General features: G+C 41.3%; 1 protein-coding gene across 1 annotated transcript in view; it reads right to left on the bottom strand.

Moving 5' to 3' along the window:
• Window positions 1–16,857, bottom strand: part of SPTLC3 (serine palmitoyltransferase long chain base subunit 3) — a 226,325-nt gene that overhangs the window by 8,160 nt on the left and 201,308 nt on the right. Inside the window, exons 15-16 of the mRNA XM_054467406.2 lie at window positions 6,821–6,956; window positions 783–912 (exon numbers count right to left, since the gene is read on the bottom strand). Of these exons, the coding sequence (XP_054323381.1) occupies window positions 783–912; window positions 6,821–6,956 (266 nt within the window). The remainder of the gene's footprint in view (window positions 1–782; window positions 913–6,820; window positions 6,957–16,857) is intronic.

Below are 16,857 nucleotides of genomic sequence, written 5' to 3'. Positions count from 1 at the left end.
GGCCTGGCTCAAAAGCCACCTCCCCTGTGAATCTTCTCCACTCTAATAATTCACCCCACCTTCATGCTCCCACAGTCTTCTATATTTCTTCTTCAAGATTCATTCATTCTGTCTGGTATTATATGTGTTGCTTGTTTATTAGCATCTTCTCCTAGACTTTTTGCCCCAGGTTTGCACATAGTTGACTCTCAATAGTGTTTGCAAAACTGCATTTATGTTATGTGACTCTTCCCATTAACTCCAAACTGAGTAGATGGTTTAGTTCTCTGATATTACTCATTCATATAATAATGGAAATCGAGGGACAATAAAAGGCAATTTTAAAATCATTTCCGCCTCACTTAGGTGCTGCTGTAATGTAGATTTGTTCTTGTTGGTTTTCCAACATGTTGCTTAGCTAGGTCATATTTTATTATGGCAGATTTAGTGGCTATGAAAAATGTCAGGATGCATGTAATTAAGTCTAAAACAGCATTTTAGACCAGCTTTTGCATTTAAGATCAAGTAAATAGAACAACATTTGGCTACTCAGTCAGTCTTTTGTAGGAAACCAAAACACTGATTGAAATCTTCACTAAACTGATTTTCTTTTCTATCTACGGAGTGGTCACAGTGTTGGCTGTTGTTGACGTGCTCTTGTTTTTTGGCAGTGACTTTTGTCAGTGTTATTTTCCTAAATCACCCAAGAGAAACCCAGAGAACCCTAAGCTGTCTCAATAAAAGGACTTGCTTTGAATCCAAGGTACCAGTACTGAGATCCTGTTGGCCTGTGGTGTACTCACCGTGTCTAACATCTCCCGGGTATGTGCCGCTGAAACACAAAACCGAGCCCGAGCTTCTGCGAGTGGAGTGGCTGGAAATCCCACGACTACCACTCCAATTTTTTTCTCTAACATATGCCTTGCAAAAGCCCTTAAGGAAAAGCAAAAAAAGAAAAAAAAAGTGGTTAGTTGGGAAAAAGACAAAATTATCCTTACAAAAAAGGAATATGGCTAATTGATTTTTTCTTTTTTCTTTTTTATGATAATAAGTGGAAGATGATTGAGGTTTTTAAACTTCTGTCAAATACAATTGACAAATAAACAGGCAGTCAGACACTTGGTGCCACTCATGATGGTGTGTGTGGTATTATGGGTCTGACACACTCATTAGATAATTGTGGATATTGAGTCTTTGACACCAAGCAGAAAATGCTGATGTTTATGACTCTGGTTTAACAAATCTGCAGTGATATAAAATCCATCTGCAGTAACCCTAGGTATAAAAACCAAACAGTTCTTCTAATGCAATTCCATAAAGAAAGAATCTATATTAATTGTAAATGTATATGTTTTAAAAACTTAATACCAATAATATCATTGGAAATTTCAATGAGCCTATACTTAATGAGTATAATTTGAAGACCAAGATCAGAGGGTCTGTAGTATCCAACCCCAAGCCAATATTCCCACTGCAGCGCCAAAGATTATATTTTCCATCAAATCAGAGATAAGAAATAGCAAGGTCTCCTGATTGTTTCATATGTGAATGAACATAACCAGGGATGCACAGGGATAATAAACTCAGCGACTGAGTTTAAGAGGAATGGGGAGGAAGGCAGATCAGGAAAGAAGTGTTCAAGCAGAGAACCTTACAGCCTACAGGACGTAAGTCATAGAACTAGAAAGCTGTCTGATGCAGGGTAAAACCTTCATAAGCTATGATTCCTTCCCTTTATCCTTCTAGTCTCTTTCTTTTCCAGAGCTATCTCTGCAATAATTCTAGAATATCAAGCGTCAAAGGCTGTAAATACCTTGTGCTGAGAGCCAAGGTCAGACAAAAAGGCACGTACTCCCAAGTGACTCTTTTTCCCCTTTGGGCTCTGTTAGTCTTTGCAGGAAAACTTAATTACTGAGTGACTTTACCCAGAAGTGAGGTAAATGCCTCAGAACTGTTCTTAGCATTAAGAGATTGCAGGTGTATTATTTTAGGCTGGAAGCTGACAGCACCAGAGAAACATTCCAATCACAGCTCAGGAAGAATTCTTGAACCAGACGTGGAGAATAAGCCTGCTCTTCCATTCACTTGTTTTGCTGTTGAGCAGTCTGCATTTTGGTTGTTTCAGATAGAACATAGGTTATCAGATGAAGCAATGGAGACTGCAGGACCTACAAGACACACAGCCTCTCTGGCTCCCTGGCTTGGGTGAGGCAAGATTAGCCCTTTGATTTCAACTAGGAAGGTTAGAAGGAGATGAAGCTTTCTAGCTGAGAAAGCTTGAAAACAGAGGCTGTTCTTTCTCTTTCTTGATCACCCTACGGAAGGCTGCCCACGGAACTGCACAGAATGAGAGCTCATAATTGTCTGAGAAACAAGTCAAGTGCTTTTATTGCTAGAGTACAAACCACCTGACCCATGATCTCAGGCCAGTTTTCGGGACTCCCAGAAGACCGCTTTCACTGTCTGCATGTTTCTCTTTGTACCAAAGGAAGCACGTTTTGCCAAAGAGTGCAGGGCAAAATATATGACTCTGTTGATTCATTAGTCTAATCTGGCATCTCCCTGGAGCACTTTTGAATTTAAACCTTAGACTACTAAAGCTAGTGTTCTTAAGTTAATATATATGATTGCACTGGAAATTTTATATAATGAGCCTCTGTGTTTGTACTCCCCAAAGCAATTGGCAATAGGCTAAAAGAAACTAAACTGTGTGAAATAATAATAATGATAATAAACAGCATTGCATTGTATGCAGAATCACTACCTCTTGTATAACACCATCTTCCAAGTGTATTACATGAACACGGGAAAAAAATGCAAACTCTTTACCAAGTACCAAATACAATACATTCTTGATTATTTAAGTGTATGTTTTATGGGTAAAATCACATTACACAGCTCTACAGAAGATTCCAGTGGTAGAGTTATAACAAGGCTTTGTTCAAAAGGATAACTGGCTACAGACTATATTTTCATTCTGCATAGTAGGAAATGTGGAGAGATCACCATTCTTTAATAAAATCAAAGGTTTTTAAATGACCAAATGAAAGAAGTGCTTCCACGGTGGCTTATACAATTAACACCCTATTTCAAAAAATGTCTCTACATATAAACTTCCAACAAAGAAATATCACAGAAGGAAACAAAGCCAGACAGCAGGGCAAACTCTTGCCAGCAACTCCTACCTGTAATAGATAATATTACCTTTTGTAACTAACCTGTTCTCTTTCCTTAGTTGACCCAGATTTTTTTTTCTGTTTGTAGTGATTATTGCCTTTTGAATCACCGATGATGACATTAAAAATAATTATACTCTGCGTGGCTTTAATGAGATGTGCATTTTTTTTTCCTATGGACTAAAGCTTGAGAGGTTGTGCTGTGTGTTCAAAAGAGCTCTAGTTTATGAAGCAAATGGAACTGGCTTTGAATTCTGGGCTCTGCTGCCTACAACCTTGTGTGAGTCTTAGAGAGTAATTTTTTTTTTTTTTGACATGGAGTTTCACTCTTGTTGCCCAGGCTGGAGTGCAGTGGTGTGATCTTGGCTCACTGCAACCTCCACCTCCCGGGTTCAAGCGATTCTCCTGCCTCAGTCTCCCAAGTAGCTGGGAGTACAGATGCCTGCCACCATGCCCAGCTAATTTTTTTTTGTACTTTTAGTAGAAACAGGGTTTCACCATGTTGGCCAGGCTGGTTTCAAACTCCTGACCTCAGGTGATCCATCTGCCTCAGCCTCCTAAAGTGTTGGGATTACAGGCATGAGCCACCACACCCGGCTTTAGAAAGTAATTAGACCTTTCTAAGTCTTAGCATCTTCATTTATAAACTAGGGCTAAACATCCTACCCTCCGTGGGTAATCACTGAGGTCTAATAGCCTTACTTAGCATATATTTAGTACTCTGTGATATTAGCTCTTCTTAAAAAACAATCTTAAGTTGAAAGAAACAAGATGGTTTGACATATTATCCAGCATCTAATATAGCAATAGCAGAGTGTAGCAGGATCTTTACCTACTATTTTTTCTGGACGTTTTATTTTTAGTAATGCAACCAAAAATTGTAATAATTATTTTGGAGAGCCATGCAACCGTGGTGATTCAACCTTGCACTCAGTTGAAACTGATAATGATCATCATTGTTGCTAAGTAGTAGTAGTGAAATGGCTACCACTGATCGAATGCTTATGGCATGCCAACTACTATATTAAGTGCTTTGTACACATTACTGAAAATGACATTATATTAATGACTTTATTAATTAATGCTATTAATAATGACAGCTGACACTGAATAGCTCTTATATAAGAGTTAACATGCCAAATGCTATATGGACATCATCTTGTTTAATCTTCACAGTTACCTTGTGAAATAGATACTATCATATCCCGTTTTATAAATGAGAAAACTGGAGCTTCAGAAAGCTGCGTAACTTGTCCAAGAATCCCCAGCTAGGAAGAGGAAGAATCAAATTTCTTTTTGATTCCAAACCTTTCACCACACCATAGAGCATAACTTTTACATGAAGCATATCGTTCATAGCATATTGTACGAATTCTTGAAGTTACATGCATTTGTTTTCACTACTTATGGACTCTTCTCATTCGGTTGGTTCATTTTTCCAGCCTGTTGGGATTCTACTTCCGGCTTTTATTATTAAAGTTGAAACTATCCAGAACACTCCCTACTGTCACTGTAACACTCCAGAATTATGTGTTTTATACCTTGGACAAGTTTATTTTCAGTGCCTTCTTTTGAGCTAATGATAAAATATTAGATAAACCTAAGCTAAGTTTGGAACATTTCTTCCAACACAAATCATTTCCCCAATCATTTTAAATAAATGTATGTGTGTCTGTGTGTGCGTGTGTGTGTTTGTATGTGCCTTCAAAAATCAGATAGTTAAAGATCTTTGAATTGTCTGCTACTTTCAATCACCATTGTCACCCCTCCCTGACATTATCACAGAGCAGTACGATATATAACATTTCTGTAGCACATTATGTCCTCAGACACTTCATGCACTGTTTTCCTGACCCAGGTCTGTGAACAAAGGGCCAACTGGTGAGAATGATGTGGCATGCTAAAAAACTCATATGTGTTTTTTTTTTTTTTTTTTTTTGAGACGGAGTCTCGCTCTGTTGCCCCGGCTAGAGTGCAGTGATGCGATCTCGGCTCACTGCAAGCTCCACCTCCCAGGTTCACGCCACTCTCCTGCCTCAGCCTCCCGAGTAGCTGGGACTACAGGCACCCACCACCACGCCCGGCTAATTTTTTGTATTTTTCGTAGAGACGGGGTTTCACTGTGTTAGCCAGGATGGTCTTGATCTCCTGACCTCGTGATCTGCCTGCCTGGGCCTGCCAAAGTGATGGGATTGCAGGCATTAGCAACCACGCCTGGCCTTCTTGTGTGTTTTAACTGCTTGTGATTTTGCTGTGGTAAAATGACCTAAGAGCATACTCTGAAGAATCAGTCTTTTAGGAACTTATAACTCAGTCTTGCCCTCCATGAGTTTTCACAAGTAAGACCCAAACCTCTTTTATTGGTACTTTTCTATACTTCAAGTACTCTGCCAATCTAGTCAGGCTATTAGAGAGTCAAACAGAAAGTTCCAGCAACGGGTTACACTGGAGGGGAGTTAGGACCACTAGAATCTGATGCGTAGTATGCTGAATATGAATTTCTATCATGTGCTTGGTCAGAGACACAAATAAACATTTTACCTTGAGAAAGGATTTTAGTTACCTTCCTTTTTTTTTTTTTGGACGGGGTCTCATTCTGTCACCCAGTCACCTAGGCTGGAGTGCAGTGGCACAATCTCTGCTCACACAACCTCTGCCTCCTGGGGTCAAGTGATCCTCCTGCCTCGGCCTCCATAGTAGCTAGGACTACCGGCATGCACCACCATACCCACCTAATTTTTGTATTTTTAGTAGAGATGGGGTTTCATCATGTTGGCCAGGCTGGTCTCGAACTCCTGACCTCAGGTGATCCACCTGCCTCAGCCTCCCAAAGTGCTGGGATTACAGGCATGAGCCACTGTGCCCTGCCAGTTAACTTCTTTTTAACAACATGTAATTAGTCTAATTACATTAGTCTCTAGCAGGTTGGAGAAGGGCTCATGTATAAAATTGTCCCTGCCAAACTGACAAAAAGTCATGTTTTCCTCTTTATGCAGTTGTTGCTAATGCTGTTTCAAAGTTGCAATCAAGTAAACAACCCCCAAACAGGTTCACAGTAACAGCATGAGAAACTGAACATGAGCTTCAATGTGAGCCTCAGTTTGGGTTTTTGCATCTTAGTTTTACTGCTGTTTGACTCGTGTGACTTTGGGCAGGTTGCTTAACTGCTCTTAGCCTCAGCTTCCCCACGCTTGAAATGAGAATGTCCTCTTCTGAGGATGGTCGCAGAGTTTGATGGGAGAAAGCACAGAGCCTGATCACATTGTTTTTATGGTAATATGGGGAGAGATGATCTTCAGAAGTTCTCCCTGAGAACAATCTTGGGTCAGAAGGAGGCTCAGGATTGTGCTTAATTTACAGGTGAGGCTGAGGGAGATAAGTGATTTCCCTAAATTCACAGAACTGAGGGAGATAAGTGATTTCCCTAAATTCACAGAACTTGAATTTAGGGAGAGAGCTCAGTCTTAGCACCTTTGGTTCCCTTTCTATAAGACCTGTGGGAAGGGTCTAGCTGATAGACTGGCATGTGGCTTCTGAGAAGCCATATGAGTGAATTCTGAACTCACTCACCCCATTCCAAATGCATAATCTAACGCCTGTGCCAAAAAGCCATCTTAGGTCACCTTGGGGTTTAGGTGTGATTATGAGATGCCTTGGATACTTACGCTACTTTACCAGGCATATAAAGAAGCAGAGGAACAACAGAAGCATTCTTATTGCCATAGATAATGAATCCCATTTCCTGCAGTCTTTGTCTGAAGTATCTTGTGTTTTTTGCAAGTTGCTGTACTCTCTGCAGCCCTGAAAAGAGACAGGCGTGAAATCCATCAATTCCCACTAGAAAGAGGGAAGTAAAGGTCAGGTCAACTTGGCAAGCATCTTTAAGTCTTTCTGCAGGCCAGCAGCACTAGCTGGGAGGAGGAAGTAGGGAAGGGAGATATCTCCAGGGGAGTAGGTGTGGGCACTGATGCCCAGGTACTGCCTTGAGCCTGGAAGGCAGGAAGGCAGGAAGGCAGGTGGAGGGTGCTACGAGGTGCTGCAAGCAACTGAAGCCAGGATACGCTAGAGGGCTGGTGGGAGGCAGGGGAGGTATCTATTTTGTGTAGACTCTGTGCAAAGTACCTTAAAAACATCAACTCAAGAGAAAGGAGTGTGATAAGAAGGAACATAACCACTTCCCCCACCCCCCACACTTCATAGCAGATATTGGTAGATGCTTTTTAGCTAAGCTGAATTGACTCATTAAATTGTCCTTCATTTAAATCTCTAATCAAAGGATCCTTCATCCAATCTGAATTTGCAGGGATGGCATATTCATAGACAAAGATAAGTCCTGCTGAGATCAGGGCTGTTTTTTGAGGCATTTGGTGGTAGACTAACAGAAGGGAGGAAAGAGGGGGACCCCTGCTTTCCCAAGCCAGAAAAAAGGACAACATTGGCCCCGGCAAAGTACATACACGGGTCCATGTCAAGGTTATTGGTGCTTCAGCTCTTATAGCCTCTGTCCTAAGTGTGTGTCCCAGTGCAGAGTTCACTCATGTGCGATGAAAAAGTGATGAAAGAGCAGAAAGTCCCATCCTGAAGATGCCTGTCTACTCGGGTCCTGCTTCAAAACAGGTGGGTAAGTAAGCCAGCCAAAGCTAGATAGTGTTTTCTCAATAAGAATGAATAGGATTAAACATTGAAGTCCCCTAGAAATCAGCCCAAAGTTTGCATTTGATGCAGGATTGCTGTTCGGCAGGAATGTGCCACTACAGTCTTTTGTCTTACTGGTTGTCTTTAGCGGACCTCCATTCTGAGTGGTGAGATGTTCAGACGAACTGGTCAGAGATTCTGCTCTAGAGGTTATACAATATTTTGAACATCACTCATGGGTGTTTGTAACTCTTCAGATGGAAATAGGGTAAACATTTCGGTAAACATGTCAATCACTGTCATCTGGTCCCTTCTCAGAGAAATGGCCCCAGATTGTTTTCAAAGGGTTGAGCAGGGGGCATCTTGTGCTCAGCATCCTCCTCCAGAGAACCATACTGTTTGAGTAGGGTTGGCCCTGCCTTTCCTCTTTTCTACAAGGTAGTATGAGGGCCAGTCTTAATCAGTTGGAATACTTCATCCTCCTGATTATTGGTTTGATCATGGAGCACAACTAGGGACTATTTGAGTCTTTCTTTTAGATCCACTGAGGAAGAAGTCTAAGCATGGGATAATTATCAAGCTACATCTTTGTCCTCACCTGGAGGAAGCCTGCTTGAGAATGATATTGACTTACATAGAAGCCACTGCGCAGGACACTGAGAGTCCTGATGGCATCATCTGAACCTTTGGGTCCAGCTGTGCCAGACCATTTTTTTGGACTTCCCTGCTGTGTCAGCCAGTACATTTCCTCTTCTGCCTCCTATAACCAAATGTGTCCTGAGTAATTCAGGTGGTGGCTACTAATTGGATCAGGTAGCCTCTAAAGGACAATAGTAATAACAACAACAATAATTATAGCTCACCCATATGTGATGTCACCACTGTTATAAGCTCTTGACATTTATTGATTTAGTCATAACAACAACCAAATTAGTGTAAGAACTGTAATCCTATGTTATACACAAGGAGAAGCCAAGTAATTTACACAAATTTACATAGTTGGTAGGTGGCCAAGCCAGAATTGGATTCTAGAATCCTAGATTCCAGAATCTGTGTTGTTAGCCCCTCCACTATAATGCTTTACCCAGGTAAGGGATGGTGGTCATTGGTTCTTCTGAAGATCAATAAAACTCTCATTTCTTCCAGCTGTTTGGATTATGATTATATCTTTTTTTTTAGTAGAGGCAGTTGAGAGTTGAAGGCTGAGCAAGTGTTTGACGGCCTCATGTGAGCGGTTGGGTAAGGTATCACTAGCGTAGGATATCGTTAGTTTGGAGTCTAGGGCCCCCTTCACTTTAGGTAGAGGTCCTAAAGGGCTGTGTCCAAGGAGTGAGGGTGAACCAGGTGTAGACAAGCACTGAAAGGGCACTTTCTTTACCCAGACATCTAACATTTTTTCACTAGGCTCTATCACTCCCAAAATACTTCAAATATTCCTTTAAGTTTTCCTTTGCTCATCAGGCCTAAATGAACTTAATTTCTGTGACACCTTAATTGTGTTAACAATACGGTATATGCAGAGAAATGGAGATTTAGTTGAGTGGAACACAAACCAAGGAGCAGGATGCTAAATGCCCCAATTGTCCATGCTTGTTTTCTGTTACTTTCTTTTTCCCAACTCCAGTTCTCAAGGATGATCCCTCCCCAACTCTGCCAGCTCCCAGCAGGCAGGTTGTGATGGAGACAGCATCCAGCTTGTTGTTCTTTCTTAGGGACGCTGACATCTCAGCCCCTCTATCCTGACCACAGACAATGAATGTAGCATGCCCTTTGACCCAAAGGCAGTCCACTTGGGTGTTAGCAACGAAGCCATACATTGGTCTATCGTAGGAGCTTTGAAAAAGAGACAATAGAGGAGGAGGAGCCAAGACGGCCGAATAGGAACAGCTCTGGTCTACAGCTCCCAGTGTGAGCGACGCAGAAGACGGGTGATTTCTGCATTTCCATCTGAGGTACCGTGTTCATCTCACTAGGGAGCGCCAGACAGTGGGCGCAGGTCAGTGGGTGAGTGCACCGTGCGCCAGCTGAAGCAGGGGCGAGGCATTGCCTCACTCGGGAAGCGCAGGGGGTCAGGGAGTTCCCTTTCCAGGGGTGACAGACGGCACCTGGAAAATTGGGCCACTCCCACCCGAATACTGTGCTTTTCCAATGGGCTTAGGAAACGGTGCCCCAGGAGATTATAGCCCGCACCTGGCTCAGAGGGTCCTACGCCCACGAGTCTCCCTGATTGCTAGCACAGCAGTCTGAGATCAAACAGCAAGTCAGCAGCGAGGCTGGGGGAGGGGCGCCCACCATTGCCCAGGCTCGCTTAGGTAAACAAAGCAGCCGGGAAGCTTGAACTGGGTGGAGCCCACCACAGCTCAAGGAGGCCTGCCTGCCTCTGTAGGCTCCACCTCTGGGGGCAGGGCACAGACAAACAAAAAGATAGCAGTAACCTCTGCAGACTTAAATGTCCCTGTCTGACAGCTTTGAGGACAGCAGTGGTTCTCCCAGCATGCAGCTGGAGATCTGAGAATGGGCAGACTGCCTCCTCAAGTGGGTCCCTGACCCCTGACCCCGGAGCAGCCTAACTGGGAGGCACCCCCCAACAGGGGCAGACTGACACCTCACACAGCCGGCCGGGTACTCCAACAGACCTGCAGCTGAGGGTCCTGTCTGTTAGAAGGAAAACTAACAAACAGAAAGGACATCCACACCAAAAATCCCTCTGTACATCACCATCGTCAAAGACCAAAAGTAGATAAAACCACAAAGATGGGGAAAAAACAGAGCAGAAAAACTGGAAACTCTAAAAAGCAGAGTACCTCTCCTCCTCCAAAGGAACGCAGTTCCTCACCAGCAATGGAACAAAGCTGGACGGAGAATGACTTTGACGAGCTGAGAGAAGAAGGCTTCAGACAATCAAATTAATCCGAGCTACGGGAGGATATTCAAACCAAAGGCAAAGAAGTTGAAAACTTTGAAAAAAATTTAGAAGAATGTCTAACTAGAATAACCAATACAGAGAAGTGCTTAAAGGAGCTGATGGAGCTGAAAACCAAGGCTCGAGAACTACGTGAAGAATGCAGAAGCCTCAGGAACCGATGCGATCAAATGGAAGAAAGGGTGTCAGCCCTGGAAGATGAAATGAATGAAACGAAGCGAGAAGGGAAGTTTAGAGAAAAAAGAATAAAAAGAAACGAGCAAAGCCTCCAAGAAATGTGGGACTATGTGAAAAGACCAAATCTACGTCTGATTGGTGTACCTGAAAGTGACGGGGAGAATGGAAACAAGCTGGAAAACACTCTGCAGGATATTATCCAGGAGAACTTCCCCAGTCTAGCAAGGCAGGCCAACATTCAGATTCAGGAAATAGAGAGAACGCCACAAAGATACTCCTCAAGAAGAGCAACTCCAAGACACATAATTGTCAGATTCACCAAAGTTGAAATGAAGGAAAAAATGTTAAGGGCAGCCAGAGAGAAAGGTCGGGTTACCCTCAAAGGGAAGCCCATCAGACTAACAGTGGATCTCTCGGCAGAAACCCTACAAGCCAGAAGAGAGTGGGGGCCAATATTCAACATTATTAAAGAAAAGGATTTTCAACCCAGAATTTCATATCCAGCCAAACTAAGCTTCATAAGTGAAGGAGAAATAAAATACTTTACAGACAAGCAAATGCTGAGAGATTTTGTCACCACCAGGCCTGCCCTAAAAGAGCTCCTGAAGGAAGTGCTAAACATGGAAAGGCACAACCGGTACCAGCTGCTGCAAAATCATGCCAAAATGTAAAGACCATCGAGACTAGGAAGAGACTGCATCAACTAATGAGCAAAATAACCAGCTAACATCATAATGACAGGATCAAATTCACACATAACAATATTAACTTTAAATGTAAATGGACTAAATGCTCCATTTAAAAGACACAGACTGGCAAATTGGATGAAGACTCAAGACCCATCAGTGTGCTGTATTCAGGAAACCCATCTCACGTGCAGAGACACACATAGGCTCAAAATAAAAGGATGGAGGAAGATCTACCAAGCCAATGGAAAACAAAAAAAGGCAGGGGTTGCAATCCTAGTCTCTGATAAAACAGACTTTAAACCAACAAAGATCAAAAGAGACAAAGAAGGCCATTACATAATGGTAAAGGGATTAATTCAACAAGAAGAGCTAACTGTCCTAAATATATATGCACCCAATACAGGAGCACCCAGATTCATAAAGCAAGTCCTGAGTGACCTACAAAGAGACTTAGACTCCCACACGTTAATAATGGGAGACTTTAACACCCCACTGTCAACATTAGACAGATCAACGAGACAGAAAGTCAACATGGATACCCAGGAATTGAACTCGGCTCTGCACCAAGCAGACCTAATAGACATCTACAGAACTCTCCACCCCAAATCAACAGAATATACATTTTTTTCAGCACCACACCACACCTATTCCAAAATTGACCACATACTTGGAAGTAAAGCTCTCCTCAATAAATGTAAAAGAACAGAAATTACAACAAACTATCTCTCAGATCACAGTGCAATCAAGCTAGAACTCAGGATTAAGAATCTCACTCAAAACCGCTCAACTACGTGGAAACTGAACAACCTGCTCCTGAATGACTACTGGGTACATAACGAAATGAAGGCAGAAATAAAGATGTTCTTTGAAACCAACGAGAACCAAGACACAACATACCAGAATCTCTGGGATGCATTCAAAGCAGTGTGTAGAGGGAAATTTACAGCACTAAATGCCCAAAAGAGAAAGCAGGAAAGATCCAAAATTGACACCCTAACATCACAATTAAAAGAACTAGAAAAGCAAGAGCAAACACATTCAAAAGCTAGCAGAAGGCAAGAAATAACTAAAATCGGAGCAGAACTGAAGGAAATAGAGACACAAAAAACCCTTCAAAAAATTAATGAATCCAGGAGCTGGTTTTTTGAAAGGATCAACAAAATTGATAGACCGCTAGCAAGATTAATAAAGAAAAAAAGAGAGAAGAATCAAATAGATGCAATAAAAAATGATAAAGGGGATATCACCACCGATCCCACAGAAATACAAACTACCATCAGAGAATATTACAAACACCTCTACGCAAATAAACTAGAAAATCTAGAAGAAATGGATAAATTCCTCAACACATACATCCTCCCAAGACTAAACCAGGAAGAAGTTGAATCTCTGAATAGACCAATAACAGGAGCTGAAATTGTGGCAATAATCAATAGCTTACTAACCAAAAAGAGTCCAGGACCAGATGGGTTCACAGCCGAATTCTACCAGAGTTACAAGGAGGAGCTGGACCATTCCTTCTGAAACTATTCCAATCAATAGAAAAAGAGGGAATCCTCCCTAACTCATTTTATGAGGCCAGCATCATCCTGATACCAAAGCCTGGCAGAGACACAACAAAAAAAGAGAATTTTAGACCAATATCCTTGATGAACATTGATGCAAAAATCCTCAATAAAATACTGGCAAACAGAATCCAGCAGCACATCAAAAAGCTTATCCACCATGATCAAGTGGGCTTCATCCCTGGGATGCAAGGCTGGTTCAATATATGCAAGTCAATAAATGTAATCCAACATGTAAACAGAACCAAAGACAAAAACCACATGATTATCTCAATAGATGCAGAAAAGGCCTTTGACAAAATTCAACAAACCTTCATGCTAAAAACTCTCAATAAATTAGGTATTGTTGGGATGTATCTCAAAATAATAAGAGCTATCTATGACAAACCCACAGCCAATATCATACTGAATGGGCAAAAACTGGAAGCATTCCCTTTGAAAACTGGCACAAGACAGGGATGCCCTCTCTCACCACTTCTATTCAACATAGTGTTGGAAGTTCTGGCCAGGGCAATTAGGCAGGAGAAGGAAATAAAGGGTATTCAATTAGGAAAAGAGGAAGTCAAATTGTCCCTGTTTGCAGATGACATGATTGTATATTTAGAAAACCCCATTGTCTCAGCCCAAAATCTCCTTAAGCTAATAAGCAACTTCAGCAAAGTCTCAGGATACAAAATCAACGTACAAAAATAACAAGCATTCTTATACATCAATAACAGAAAAACAGAGAGCCAAATCATGAGTGAACTCCCATTCACAATTGCTTCAAAGAGAATAAAGTACCTAGGAATCCAACTTACAAGGGATGTGAAGGACCTCTTCAAGGAGAACTACAAACCACTGCTCAAGGAAATAAAAGAGGATACAAACAAATGGAAGAACATTCCATGCTCATGGGTAGGAAGAATCAATATCGTGAAAATGGCCATCCTTCCCAAGGTAATTTACAGATTCAATGCCATCCCCATCAAGCTACCAATGACTTTCTTCACAGAATTGGAAAAAACTACTTTAAAGTTCATATGGAACCAAAAAAGAGCCTGCATCGCCAAGTCAATCCTAAGCCAAAAGAACAAAGCTGGAGACATCACACTACCTGACTTCAAACTATACTACAAGGCTACAGTAACCAAAACAGCATGGTACTGGTACCAAAACAGAGATATAGATCAATGGAACAGAACAGAGCCGTCAGAAATAATGCCACATATCTACAACTATCTGATCTTTGACAAACCTGACAAAAACAAGAAATGGGGAAAGGATTCCCTATTTAATAAATGGTGCTGGGAAAACTGGCTAGCCATATGTAGAAAGCTGAAACTGGATCCCTTCCTTACACCTTATACAAAAATCAATTCAAGATGGCTTAAAGACTTAAACGTTAGACCTAAAACCATAAAAACCCTAGAAGAAAACCTAGGCAATACCATTCAGGACATAGGCATGGGCAAGGACTTCATGTCTAAAACACCAAAAGCAATGGCAACAAAAGCCAAAATTGACAAATGGGATCTAATTAAACTAAAGAGCGTCTGCACAGCAAAGGAAACTACCATCAGAGTGAACAGGCAACCTACAAAATGGGAGAAAATTTTCGCAACCTACTCGTCTGACAAAGGGCTAATATCCAGAGTCTACAATGAACTCCAACAAATTTACAAGAAAAAAACAAACAACCCCATCAAAAAGTGGGCGAAGGACATGAACAGACACTTCTCAAAAGAAGACATTTATGCAGCCAAAAAACACATGAAAAAATGCTCACCATCACTGGCCATCAGAGAAATGCAAATCAAAACAACAATGAGATACCATCTCACACCAGTTAGAATGGCAATCATTAAAAAGTCAGGAAACAACAGGTGCTGGAGAGGATGTGGAGAAATTGGAACACTTTTACACTGTTGGTGGGACTGTAAACTAGTTCAACCATTGTGGAAGTCAGTGTGGCGATTCCTCAGGGATCTAGAACTAGAAATTCCATTTGACCCAGCCATCCCATTACTGGGTATATACCCAAAGGACTATGAATCATGCTGCTATAAAGACACATGCACACATATGTTTATTGTGGCATTCTTCACAATAGCAAAGACTTGGAACCAACCCAAATGTCCAACAATGATAGACTGGATTAAGAAAATGTGGCACATATACACCATGGAATACTATGCAGCCATAAAAAATGATGAGTTCATGTCCTTTGTAGGGACATGGATGAAATTGGAAATCATCATTCTCAGTAAACTATCGCAAGAACAAAAAACCAAACACCGCATATTCTCACTCATAGGTGGGAATTGAACAATGAGAACACATGGACACAGGAAGGGGAACATCACACTTCGGGGACTGTTGTGGGGTGGGGGGAGGGGGGAGGGATAGCATTGGGAGATATACCTAATGCTAGATGACGAGTTAGTGGGTGCAGCGCACCAGCATGGCACATGTATACATATGTAACTTACCTGCACATTGCGCACATGTACCATAAAACCTAAAGTATAATAATAATAATAATAAAAAAAAGAAAAAGAGACAATAATTATAAATTAAACAAACCAGATCTTCTTGCTACTACACTGTGGATGTGAAAAATTTAGAGAGGATGCTAGTAAACTTTAGTTGGTAGTAAGAGTAGAAATTGAAAGACACAGAAAAAAAGCTTATTAGCAGAATCTGTGAGACAGGGTAAGCCATTGGTTGGTAGAAGCTGTGGCAACCTATAAAGAAGAGAGGTGGGCAGTGCAAGGTGAGTCAGTAACAATAGGAATAGTAAGATATAAAAACAGAAGAGCTTATAGTCTAGTGAGAGAAACAGACATTAATAAAATAATCACACAAATGGATGTAAAATTGCAACTCTGATGTGCAGTGTAGAGAAATGTTATCTGGTGTTATCTGGTGTTACAAATGGATGTAGAATTGCAACTCTGATGCGCAGTGTAGAGAAATATTATCTGGTGTTATGAGAGCTCATAAGAGGGAGACTGGACCAAATCTGAAAAAAATCAATAAATGATGAATGAACAAAGATCCAAAGGATAAGCAAGTATTAACCACGCAAAAAGCTAGAGGAGAGTATTCCAGGCTTAGGAAACAGGTGCAATGGTCTTGTGATTTGTAGAAGAACACAGAAGTTGTGAACAAGGCAAGATGTGATTGAGGCTGGGACAAGATGAGGCTGGAAAGATGAATGGATTGTCTAAAAAAGAAAAAATGAGGTGAGACTACAGGAATTGAAGAATCCCACATTTAATGATTGGAAGGAGTAGGAGTAGGATGAATCTGAAAGGGAGACAAAATAGCAGCAAACAGAGAGGGAGAAAACAAAGCCGGACGTAGAATAGTGTTTCTTGGTTTTATCAACATGACAACTCATTGACAACCTTTACTTTGGAGTCCCTGGATGGAACTCTGGTTTTAAAGAAAGAAACAGGTAGTTCCAAGTATGGTTTCTTAGTTCATATTCCTTTCAAAATCCCCAATTCTAAATTTGCAATGTGAACACAAGTAAGGAATCCAGAGATGTGTAGAAACATCTGTGTACATATATATGCTTAGACACAGTCTCCTTCGTGCTAAAAAAAAAGGAATTTTAATACATGCTGATGTGTCCCTTGGAAACTTGTATGTTTACAGAGCCTATTGGAAGTGCAGAACTAGAAATTAAGAAGGAGAATATTTGCCTTACTTAGGAAAAATCACCC

This window comes from Pongo pygmaeus, chromosome 21 (assembly GCF_028885625.2).
Source record: "Pongo pygmaeus isolate AG05252 chromosome 21, NHGRI_mPonPyg2-v2.0_pri, whole genome shotgun sequence".
NCBI classification, from domain to species: Eukaryota; Metazoa; Chordata; class Mammalia; order Primates; family Hominidae; genus Pongo; species Pongo pygmaeus.
This window is presented reverse-complemented; position numbering and strand designations above follow the sequence as displayed.